The following is a 13,262-nucleotide window of genomic DNA, read 5'->3' on the forward strand; positions in this document are numbered from 1 at the left end:
TTCCATTTCCAGAGATATCCCTATCTAGGTTTCTGACGGTTTAGTTCACATTTAAAAGATTTATGACATAAAAACCACACTTAACACAGTTGACAGTGAAAGTAACACAGTTGACAGAAGTAACACCGTTGACAGGACACATTAGAAGGAAAAGAGAAAACTTCCTTTAAGATGATAACTTTCTTTTTATTCAACAAATGTAGGTTTAAGTCAATCATGAGTAATTCTGAATGGTTTATAACCCTTGACAAATGTGAATATATTATGTTATGGATACTGAGTTCATAGAAAGTGTGGCCGTGATGAGATCAGTTAAGTTTATCCATTGTAATGCAAATCATGGTTTTAGGCAATTTGTAATTTTGTGTAATGTAAATGTAATTTCCATATAATGTAGTGTGAGCATAAATTGAAACTGAATTGTCAACATTGTCAGTTGATAGGTAACACAGTTGACGGGTAACACGGTTGACATTTCGGCCATTTTAGGGCCTTGTGCAAAATGCTGGCCTTGGACTAGTTAGTAGATGACCTTGATTAACTTATGTTTTTATATTCTTTCTCTACACATTTATAAATATAACATGTGACGCAAGTTCACCAGAACATGTTGATAACACAGTTGACGGTCAATGAATCTATTCTATGCGCAGACAATAATATAGATAATATATTGAAGAGGAGAAGTTATGACTTACCACACTGTCTTCACATTTCCCTCCAAAAAAGGAATTGCATCACAGTGATGTTGGACATGTGACTTTGGAACAAATCATTGCTGATTTATAGGGGGTTTTATAGGGAGTAACACAGTTGACACTGATTTCTCTGACATACACAAAATGGGTGATTTAATGTAGATGCATGAGCAAAATATTTTTTTAAACACCTTTCTCACAAGTTAATGATTATTTTGGACAATATTTATAAGAAATATATACAGAAACATGCATTCTAGAGCTAATCTGAAGAGCAAAACCTCATATTTACCAAATCGGACAGCACAAAAACAGCAACTTCCAGTATAGAATATGCTATTTTTGCAAGATAAAAGATGGGTATCTGTTGGATTTTTGTATTAAATGAATTAGAAATGTCCCTTGATATAAAAGTGATCATTGATTGAAGTGAAATGTTCATGATTTAAAAAAAAAATGATAATAGAGTCCATGGACCTGACATGTACCCCTAATTATAGAATGACTCATATAACTCCCAAGATTAGTGCAGTGTAGCCATGACACTAAATCAAGCCAAAAACAAGCAGCAGGACACATCAACACTGAAAGTAGATAATCAATGTTTAATCAAGTTGAATGGCCTGACACTCAAATGACTAAAGATAACATTAGAAGATTCTCCCTCACCCTGTCTTTCATTCTCCAGCTCTGAGCCAAAGCTTTGGATCCCTCAATCTTCTCTGTATGGCGTTTCTTCATGAAGGCCAGTGGAAGGTTCCAGTCAGTCATGTCCACCTCTTCCTCCTCCGCCAGACCGACTACAGGGGAATTAAGCAGCTCAGCATCCATTTTCATAAAGAATCTGGAAAAAGACCATATAGAAAAAATACAATTATATGACTACATTTGCAGGTCTAAAATGTAGAAAGTAGAGAGACAAAGAGTTGTGGTGTATTATTGAAATGGTTCAGTTAAATAATGATTAATAAATAATGATACTGAATCTGAATTAATACAAAGTATCAAAAGTAAAAAAAAAAAAAAATAGGCTGGAGCTCCACCAGACTATATCAATGTAAAAAATTCCAATTCTTATGATAGTTACTTTATCTCACACCAATTCCAATTCAACAAATCTTATTAGTAATATCAGAATCCAAGAACAGCTGCATCAGGTCAAAACCCTACTCTCAAATCATAACAAACGAGAAGCGAATGCAATTTCACCAACATTAAAAAAATAAATAATCATACTTCCACGATACTTCTAAAAAACCGACAAAGTGAATTTCAGATGGTATAGACAGACATAGACAGATCTCTGAACATGCCACATATTCCAGAAACACATTATTTGTGTTTGACATTAGGTGTGCTGGTCTTAGCAATCAACGAGATTTCTTTATCACAGATGAAGTGAATTAGATGCAATATTTGTCAAATCAACAGACATTTTAGATGTTTACATGTAGCAACAGAAACACTTTTCATTCAAAACTTTATGCACTGCTTAATATGATGCTTGTATATACAATAAATACAATTTAAGTTTAATAGCATATACCATTTAAATACAAATAAATTGGGGTCTATATCAGTTTTATGTTGATACATGATTATTGTATCAAACTTTATGCACTGCTTAATATGATGCTTGTATATATAAGACTTATTGGCCAGACTCACCGACGACAACTGACATGAAAGGCATGTCATTGTTGTCATTGGTGAGTCTGGCCAATTATCAAAAGCTGTGTTGTCATCAGAGCTCATGCAGCCACTCTGGAGAAGCTGCGCTGACTGAGCCAGCTGGCTGCTCTCAAATTGCTCTTGTGGTAGTTTGATGCCATTCATCACAGTGATGTGCCAAAACATTTTTTATCTGTTTTGTTTTAGATTGTTTAATTTAGTTTTATACATACAGTACTGTGCAAAAGTCTTAGGCATGTTAATGGTTTAGCTCCCCAGTACTTGAGCGAGCTCTTAACGCATTATAGTCCTTCACGTCTATTACGATCTCAAAATTCCGGCCAGTTTATAATACCTAGAATATCAAAATCGACTGCTGACGGTAGATCCTTTTTCTATTTAGCACCAAAACTTTGGAACAGTCTTTCTAACATTGTCCGGGAGGCAGACACACTCTGTCAGTTCAAATCTAGACTAAAAACACATATCTTTGGCCTAGCATACACATAACATTATAGACTTCTATAATTCAATGTTAGGCTGCATAGATTAGGTCAGCCGGAACCGGGAACATTTCCCATAAATCCTGATGTACTTGTTACATCATAAGAAGGATGGCGTCTACGTTAATATTAGTCTCTCTGTTTATCCCGAGGTTTACTGCAGTCCGCCGGATCCAGGCTGTATCCAGATCTGATGAAGGACCTGCACCTGGACACGATGACAACGCAGTACTGAAGTGTCAATTATGCTCTTCCCTGTGAAGGCCTCCTTCCCTTCCCCTCTGTACAGATAAAACGTTGTCGTTTTATCTCCACAGAGTCACCATGTGGCTACGCGGACACGATAAATAATTCTGTATTATAACTTTTTAAGGCCTGACAAGTAGCTTGTTGAGAGTTGATTTGTAAAGAAGGACTACACGCCTGCGCACATATTAAAACGCGCATACCTATGGACTGAACACGTGATGCGCATGTGCGCGACGGCAGTGTTTGCGCAGAGGTTGCGTAGGTTTGCGCAGAGATAACTGATAATCGTTTGCACCTTGGAACCTATTTCCGGGAACCTATTTGGGTTCTCAAGTCCTGTAGGATGGCCGGCCGGAGCACGTTCTTTTCTATTAGAAGGGTGTCCTAATTATCTTCGCAACGGAAGTGAATCAATCAATCAAAACTAACTTTAGCTGGACAATAACTTTATTCTAGAGCTGCTGTAAAGCCAAAACAATCTCTGTTACTGTAATTCCTATTATCACTGTAAAGCTGCTTTGAAACAATTCATATTGTTAAAAGCGCTATATAAATGAAGGTGACTTGACTTAGACCTAAGTACAAGTAAAATTAAAGATTTAAAAATATACTCAAAAAAGTACAAGTACCTGAAAAAACTACTTAATAACAGAAGCATGAGTAGTAGTAATTTGTTACTTCCACCTCTGGATAATCCCACTTAGAAATCTATACTAAACACTATAAGAAATTTACAGACCTGTCTCTCTCTTCCCACTTATAGCAAAAACAAGTGGTTTTCAACCAGGTATCATCTTTCCTTTCACAGAACAACCAGCTGGATTTAATACCGGCCACTCAACTGAAACTGCCTTGTTGACAAGTCGTGAGCTACGTTTTCATGCACAACTTTTGTTTCGATCGGACTGAATTCATTAATCCGAACGTAGTGTTTACATGTACACTAAACATGTGATCGGGTCAGAGTCCTGCAACGGGTCGGGTACCCGCATAAAAGTGGCTAAAACGGGTGGATTGTGACATTCCTAAAATTCACGGGCGGGGACGCGGGCGGATAATGAACTCCTTGCGGGCGGGTAGCGGATGAAAAATATGTGCAATATTTGTATGTCTAAATTACCAGCATTACACATACGCAAATATGTGTTTTAGTCAGGCCATCCTTAAAAATATTCTTGTTTGCCGTAACCCGACCGACCCTGTCAATTTAGGACTGACCCAATTTAATTTTTTTCTCCCCTTTCAGTCCGACCAAGTTGCGACATAAAATTTCTCTGTACTGTAGGCTAATAGGCCTATGTGTTGTAGCCCAGTCATTAAAAAACGATTTAGTTTCATATTCATGTTTAAATAAAATAATATAATTTGTTTTATATATTTCATGTTGATTATATGAAAAGTGAAAAGCATGAATAAGATAAGATGATCCCGAATATCATGAGACAAATGGAGTGGGCAGACATGATTTTGACCACTTCATTAAGTTTGTTCAGCCTTTCTTTAAAGTGAATTTCGTTTTGTATTAATTGTATCTTAATTTTAATCAATGTTTCATCTACCAAATTCCTTTAATAAATAAGAAGTAGGCTAAATATAGCAGGCAGGCAATATAATCAGGACACGGCCGGAGGCGCCCGCGCGTGAACTGATGAACTTAAATGAACCGAAACTCAACGTATAAGCTGCTTGCCTCACAGACCTGAGAAATAGAAAGCATGAAATGTGTACTTTTAAACAAAACAATTCAAAACGAAAGAAAACAGACTGTTCTCTGCTTATAATCCGTATGAAATGTGCATTTCTCTCTGGCGCGTTCACTACTGCGAAGATCGCGAGTCAGCATCATCATCTTTGACACAGAAAACACTTGATTATTAATAAACAATTGAAATGTCTCATTGATATATTTGACATAGGCCTATTAATAATCATTACTTTTCCAAGTTCTTTGTGACAGCTTTTAGGTGCGTTATTGGCAGCGCACCCTTACATGTTGTTACATGAACGCGTCACCTGTGGTTTATCGCGGGCACGGGTCGGGTAACGGGCCAAATATTAACGGGTCTGGGCGGGTGCGGATTTAATTTTGATATTATCACGGGTGACGGGTCGGATCTGGTGCTGAACTTTGCGGGTACGGGCGGGGGCGGGTCTCCAAAAATGGACCCGTGCAGGACTCTGGATCGGGTTATTGTGCACGTTGATATGTTACAAGCTTCAAATCGGAATAGATTTTTTGACATGCCACACTGCACGAATATACAGAGTTTCCCGCAGTTTGCGCATAATAACCATTCTCCTACATTGGTTCTTTATTTGTTTTAAACAGCAGACTTAACATTTATCCATTTCTGGTCATAATTTGGAGACAATGAGCATATGAACCATTGTGCCATGCTGCTTATATTTATAACACTGTAAAAATGCCGTCTATGGATGAGAATCCGAAACAAGGACTGGTGGGACGATGTCCTGCTCCACTTCACAGGCGCTGAGTGAAAAAATGTTAAATGACGGGACACTCATATGACAATATATTTAACAGGAAGAACACCTTGTTCCGCGCGTCATCCGTCATTACACTATTTCAAAGTCATTGCAAATGCACAGTCCTTTCAGTTTCGGTTTTCAATCCGATCAAGCGTTTACGTGTTCTCTCGATCGGATTAGAAAAGGAATAAACCACCCCTTTCAATCCGATCGAAATTGAATTCGGATCGAGCTCAATCCGATCGATTAAGGCGTTTAAATTAAGGCTTTTCAGTCCGATTGAGCCGCCAATCCGATTACTAACGGATTATTTGGTTGCATGTAAACGTAGCCACTGAAGCTCCGTGAAAAGCTGATTCCAAACAATCAGTTCCCATTCTTCTAGATCTATCTGCCGCCTTTGGTACGGTTAACCATCAGATCCTTCTGTCCACCCTGGGCATCAGTGCTTTTGCTTAATTGGTACCAATTTTCAGTATCAGCTTCCATACTGTGATTTTTGCTGGATCGGGTATCAGGCGTACTCATGGTTACTGTTAAGCTCCACAAAGACAAAAAACACATTATAAAGCACCATAACATTTTTCATGCGCTATATTCCACGTCTTCCAAAGCCATTTGACTGCTTAATGTGAGGAAGAGACAAATATTTATGTTGTTACATTAAATAAAGTTTATGGAAACTCTTCTTCTGCTGCGGCTGTCAGTCATTCTTGATTTAACATTCAAACAGTGTGCCGTGTTCAGTTACAGCAGTCAGCACAGTAAATCTCTCCAATATGATGCATTATTATACTTGATCTGTAGACAAAGGTCTGTGGATTTGTATAAAAATCATGCCAGAGTTTATTACCATTTAAATTATGTGATATTTGATACCAGGTGTCTTTATTAAATCACACTGGAGTAGAGATGATTTGGCATCTTGTGCACAGTGACTGGAATTTAAAACTGTGCAGAAATAAGGCTCTGAATAGATATACAGTAATGCACTAGGAGTTGCACACACAATATCTCTTTTCTTTGTGCCCTGAACTTTTCAATGCAGAGCTCTGAGCGCTGAGAGTCCATGTTGCTTTAAGCACATCATTCTGCACCAGGGATTTGCATAAGCGATGTGTGCCGCTCTGTATTGGAGCCTTTCATTTTATGATAGGCCTAGTATCTCTCTAGTTTTTCCAAAGATTATTATTAGCCTATCTTGTTCAGTTGCAGGGACGGACTGACAATCTGTGCGTTCTGGAAAAGTCCAGAACGGCCGTCCAACCGAGGGCCGTCGGCACAAAAAAAAAGTCTAAATATAGCTGCGAGCAGCGATTGCGGTGTCACCGGCTTGGGCCCTCCATCGCTGCTCGCAGCTATATTTATATAAATATATATATATATATATATATATATATATATATATATATATATATATATATATATATATATATATATGTATATATATATAAATATATATATATATATAATGTAAAAAAAAAAAAATATATATATATATATATCAGACAAGTAATATTCTCTGTCTTGTCACACACACACAAAAAAAAAAAAAAAATATATATATATGTAATGAAGATGAAGTTGAAATATGGTGAAATATGTTCACAATCCCCTATGATGTCTTTATGTCCTATGTATGTATTCTAGGTGGCAGTTTCTAGACGATGAGGTTATGATCCGTGATAGCATTGGAAATAATTAGCCAAAATGTAGGCCTACAGTATGAGCCCTTTAACGTGTTAAAGTGATATAAAGCCATAGAATAGCTTTAATATTTTTTTGTGACTGGGTATGTTTAAGCATAAAATAATATTTAAAAAAAATATATAAAAAATCTAACTTATTTAAAAAACACAGAGAGAGAGAAAATTCTCCAAAAAAGCCACTCGATGAGACCAATATACGTACTGATTTGTGTAACTGTGGGTAAAACTAACCCCCCCACTTTTGTCAAAAGCAATTTGAAAGTGACACACTTCCTGCTGCCAGTTGGTGGCGCTTTCGGGCATTTTTGGGGCCTTTAACATGCTCGAAAACTCTTGAAATTTTGCACACAGGTCAGAACCTGCGGCCATCAGGGCCGGGCTGAAGCTGGTACCCGGGCGTGGCACAGGGGCTCAACAGCGCCCCCTTGAACGGGGTCCCAAAACTTGGTCCATAGATCAAACACGCTTGCATGAATTAATATGAAACTCGGTACACATATAGATATCATCGGGCCAAACAACTTTCCCCCGGTCAAGTTTTACGCCAGCCCAACAGGAAGTCGGCTATTATGGGTTGTTTGGAAAACGCTTGCTGTGGAATGCGAAGTACTCCTCCTAGAGAATTCATCCAATCCCCACCAAACTTGGTGTGCATGAAGTCAAGACATTGAGGATTCTAAATTGCAGACGGATTTTTGATATCTCGAACGGTTTGGCCGTAGCGTGGAAACGAATTTATGGCGAGAAAAGAGAAACACGAAGTGGTATAACTTCTGCATACATTAACTGATCTTGATGAAACTTCAGCAGTGTGTTCGTGGTAAGGGGCTGATCAGATGGTTGTAACTATTGTGAGTCAAAGTTATAGCGCCACCAACTGGTAGCAGAAAGTGTGTCACTTTCAAAATGTTTTTGACAAAAGTGAGGGGTTAGTTTTACCCACAATTACAAAAATCAGTACGTATATTGGTCTCATCGAGCAGGACAACTTTCTAATTTGCAGTCATTAGTTCTGACCAAAAGGAAGTCAGATATTTTGGTTTGAATGTGGATTTATTTGCAAATTCAGCCTCTGCATTTTTACCCACTCCTGCTAAGTGGTTTATTTTATTCACACCAAACTTTTTCAACATGATGAAAATACATTAAAGATGCTAAATTGTGAACGGATATTGAATATCTCAAACGGTTTTGATTTGGCGAGGGATTAAAGTAATGTCAAAAAAGGAATCAGAAAACATTTCATATCTTCTACAAATGTAATTATACACCGTTTATTTTTATAGAAAATTATACAAATATTAGAACTAAACCCATTTTATTCTGTTTTTGCAATTCAAGAAGTATAAAAAAAGTTAAAAACAGGCTATTTAGTGCTATTTGGTTCAACAAAAAAAGCAAACATAGGGCTATACTGCCCTCTTGTGTCCAAAAGGATATAAAAATATTATATTAAACTTTTTACTAGGTAGGCCTATTTTGTATTTAAATATAAATGTATTAGGTATATGACTGTGAGGATATTTTCCCATCGGTTAATCGACGTGTGACACGAGCGGGTGCTTTTAAATCGCTAATATAAAAGTGAAAGTAAAATTCGGACGTCCGCACGGACATTGATAATGGTGCACACACGTTGGAAAGAATGATACTTTTAAACATAACACTAAACAGCCATTAGGTGTCGCCCGGCGACCGTCTTAATGAGCGAGTCATTGATTAATTCGTTCAAATGATTCGTTCGAATGACTGAGTCATTCATGATTGAGACAGATGTTTATGGATTGATCATTGAATCTTTGAGTCAACTGATTCATTCAAAATGCTGAATCATTCAGTAATGAGAAAAAAAGTTGCCGTGAGATGCGCAACGGTTCTGCTGTGATCTTTGTTTAACTATTTTTGCTGCTGAAACAGAACAAAAACAGTCAATATTGCATCTAAAATGTAAGTGACTTAATTATAACTGTTTATTAACCTGTTGTATGAAATCAATGTCACAGTTTCAATCGTGATTGTATTCAGGAAACAGTAGCCTACTCGTCAAGTGAGGTTGCTTAACTCTATCATAGGTTATAAAATATATAAAAACTCCATATTTGTAATTTTTATAGTCAGTATGTTGTCTTTTTTTGTGTGCTGCGCTCATTTGTTTACGTTTCTCCTGGAGAAGCTGCACGAGCCTCAGCAGCACAACCTTGTTACCATTGATCAGTAATACATTTATTATCAACTGTTGATTGCAACTTAAAATGAATGTAATAAAATTAGAATAATCTCTCGTTTTTTTGTGATTCCCAAGTTATTTTTTGTCATTGAAGTTCTAATCAGGCTACTCTGGTCGGGCAAGCTAAATTCTCTTTCAGGTAGGCCTATTGTATATATATAAATATATTAGGGATGTCGGTTAATCGACGTGTGACACCGCTGGGGGCTTTTAAATCGCTAACTTAAAGTAAAATACAGATGTCTGCACAGACTTGAATAATGGTGCTGAGTAGAGTGAGCATTTTCAATGAATTCCTATGGAAGTAGGAATTAACTAAAAAACTTTCACTCTGTTCTGCTCGTTCCTCGCCGTGGGCGCTCACAGTTATGAATGCCTGTTTAGCCAAGAGCTTTTAGTTTAATTTTAAAATGAACGCCATTTCGGGGGGTGGATTGCTTGAATTTATTTTACAAAAGCACCATGTTGTGTTTCCTTGCGAGTGTACATAAATATAAGTAAATACTTTGCAGTTTGAATGATATCCTGTATGAACAAAATGATGTGCCAATTATGTTTTTATGTGTCTACTGTTAAATCACACACACATTCCAGCATTTTAAACTTGACATCGCAGCCTGTTCATTATAGCCTTAATAAAATATAATAAAATAGTAAACCTAACATATACACACTGCTCTGTTTAAATAGTCAGTAGTACAATTCGTACATTAACAGTAAGCACTGCTCCACTGTGATTTTTCCAAGCACATTTTTGCGCGTGTGAAGAGGATGATTTTTTCCGTTGATATTGGAAACCGAGTGAAGTACAGAGCCTATAATAAAGAATAGTTTAGCATCCAAATACATCACAACTGTTGAAACGTTTTGATTCTAATGATAGGGTTACGTGAGCCCAACACTTACTTTCGTTTTTTATTTTTACATTAAATTTAAAGGATTTGTTGTGGAATATTTTGAGTGTATCATAAAATCAGAATAAGGTAAGACAAGTAATATTTTCTGTCTTTTATATACATATATATATATATATATATATATATATATATACACACACACACATATATATATATATCTATATACACACACACACATATATATCTATATACACACACACACACATATATATATATATATATATATATATATGCCCCCTTGAACGGGGTCCGAAAACTTGGTCCATATATCAAACACGCTTGCATGAATTAGTATGAAACTCGGTACACATATAGATCTTATCGGGCCAAACAATATTCGTGCTTTAAGTTTTACGCCAGCCCAAAAGGAAGTCGGCTATTATGCGTTGTTTGAAAAACGTACGCTCTGGAATTTAAAATACTCCTCCTAGGAAATTCATCCATTCGCATCCAACCTCGGTCAGCATAAAGTCAAGACATTGAGGATGCTAAATTGCGGACGGATTTTAAATATCTCGAACGGTTTGGCCGTGGCGAGGAAACGAATTTATGGCGAGAAAAGAGAAACAGGAAGTGCTTTATAACTTCAGCATACATTAACTAATCTTGCTGAAACTTCCACAGTGTGTTCATTGTCAGAGGCCGATCACATGGATGTGACTATTGTGAGTCAAAGTTATAGCGCCACCAACTGGCAACAGGAAGTGTGTCACTTTCAAAATGCTTTGAAATCTCTCTCTTATTTTTACCCGATTTGCTTAAAACTTTATGTGTATAATGTAGACACACGGCAGATGTAGACCTGTGAAAGGATTATTGATATCTTAGATACTGTTGCCGTGGCAACGCATCAAACTTTAAAATTCTTTTCGGATGCTTTTGAGACTCTTCACATGCTTGAAAATGCATGAAACTCGACAGACACATCACATTTATTATCCAGTAGACATGTGCAAAGTTTCAGAAACGGGCGTGGTGGAATGGCTCAGTAGCGCCACCTTTAGTCAAAAATGGGGGCTTAGTTTTTCCTAGAATCACAAAACTTGGTACGTATATTGTTCTCATCAAGCCGGACAAATTTCTAATTTACAGTTATTAGCTCAGACCAACAGCAAGTCAGATATTTTGGTTTGAATGTGGATTTTCTGGAGAATTTTCTCTCTCTCTCTCTCTGTGTCTGTGTGTGTGTGTGTGTGTAATAATAAACCTATGATAGAGTTAATAATAAATATCTCAAACGGTTTTGCTATGGCAAGGGATTAATGTCAAAAAAGGAAACGCCTAAAACCTATCTTCTAAAAATGTAATTATACTCCATTTATTTCTATATATAATTATACAAATATCAGATCTAAACCCATTTTATTCTGTTTTTTTAATTTAATAATTGTTTAAGTTTAAAAACATCCAGAATGTTTTTTTAGTCCAAAAAAAATAATAAATAAATAATATATGTCATTCATAGTGCTATACTGCCCTCTTGTGTTCAAAGTCAGGTAGGCCTATTGTATCTATGTAAAATATAAAATATACTAGGTGCCCGTATGTGACGGTGAGGAATATTTTACCACCGGTTAATCAACGTGTGACACCGCTGGGGACTTTTGAATTGCTAACGTAAAAACGAAAGTAAAATATGTTCGTCCGCACTGTAATGGATAATGGTGCAGAGCGAGCGTTTTCAATGAATTCCTATGGAAGGAGGAATTAACTAAAAAACGTTTGCTCTTCTCTGCCCGTTCCTCGCCGTGGACGCACACCATATATATATATATATATATATATATATATATGTAACAAAAAAAAAAAAATACATTATATGTACACATATAATGTATTTTTGTATTTTAGCGATTGCGGGCCCAAGCCGGTGGCACCGCCACCCTGGTGCCTTTAGTTACACTAAAGGCACCGGGGTGGCGGTGTCACCGGCTTGGTCCCTCCATCGCTGCTCGCAGCTATATTTATATATATATATATATATATATATATATATATATATATATATATATATATATATATATATATATATATATATATATATATATATATATGTAACAAAAAAAAAAATACATTATATGTATGTAACAAAAAAAATATATATATATATATATATATATATATATATATATATATATATATATATATATATATATATATAAAACAGTTATTTTAAATCGTCATAATATTTAACAATATTACAGCTTTTTTTGTTGTATTTTTAATCAAATAAATGCAGCCTTGGTGAGCATAAGACACTTCTTTTAAAACATTAAAAATCGTACTGATTTCAAACTTTTGAACGGCAGTTTATATATATATATATTTTTTTTTTTTTTCATCTCATCCTTAAGTCTTTTAAATCCATTCACTGGCTATCTTTTTGGTTTATTATATGTATATCATTTTCTGTTTGATCTCATTATCTCAAAATGAATGTTATGTATTATCTAATAGCCTGCAATAGCCAATCAAATAGCTTATGTTTTGTACTGTAAATGCCCGACAGTCATGCCAATAAAACTTTGATTATTTCTGACTATTTCTAGAAATTATTTCTAGATTATAAAAATAATCTATTAACATATAGCCTATTAATAATAACAAATTAAACCAACTTCATTTGAATATATTTTATTATTATTATTATTATTATTATTATTATGCCTAATAAACCTAAATAAAATGAAATGTGTTAAATTCCCGTAAAGTGAACTTCCGGTATATTCCTGTGCGCCAGAAATAATCAAAGTTTTATTGGCATGACTGTCGGGCATTTACAGTACAAAACATAAGCT

The 13,262-nt window shown here is 35.8% G+C and overlaps 1 protein-coding gene across 5 annotated transcripts in view; it reads right to left on the bottom strand.

The window, feature by feature from the left end:
- Positions 1-13,262, bottom strand: part of rptor (regulatory associated protein of MTOR, complex 1) — a 393,572-nt gene that overhangs the window by 369,667 nt on the left and 10,643 nt on the right. For all 5 annotated transcript variants that reach the window (XM_082136702.1, XM_082136700.1, XM_082136701.1 and 2 more), the window contains exon 2: positions 1,368-1,542. In XM_082136702.1, the coding sequence (XP_081992828.1) occupies positions 1,368-1,535 (168 nt within the window). In that variant the 5' untranslated portion in view covers positions 1,536-1,542. The remainder of the gene's footprint in view (positions 1-1,367; positions 1,543-13,262) is intronic.

The sequence above is a fragment of the Leuciscus leuciscus genome (assembly GCF_965113295.1).
Source record: "Leuciscus leuciscus genome assembly, chromosome: 14".
Lineage (NCBI taxonomy): Eukaryota > Metazoa > Chordata > Actinopteri > Cypriniformes > Leuciscidae > Leuciscus > Leuciscus leuciscus.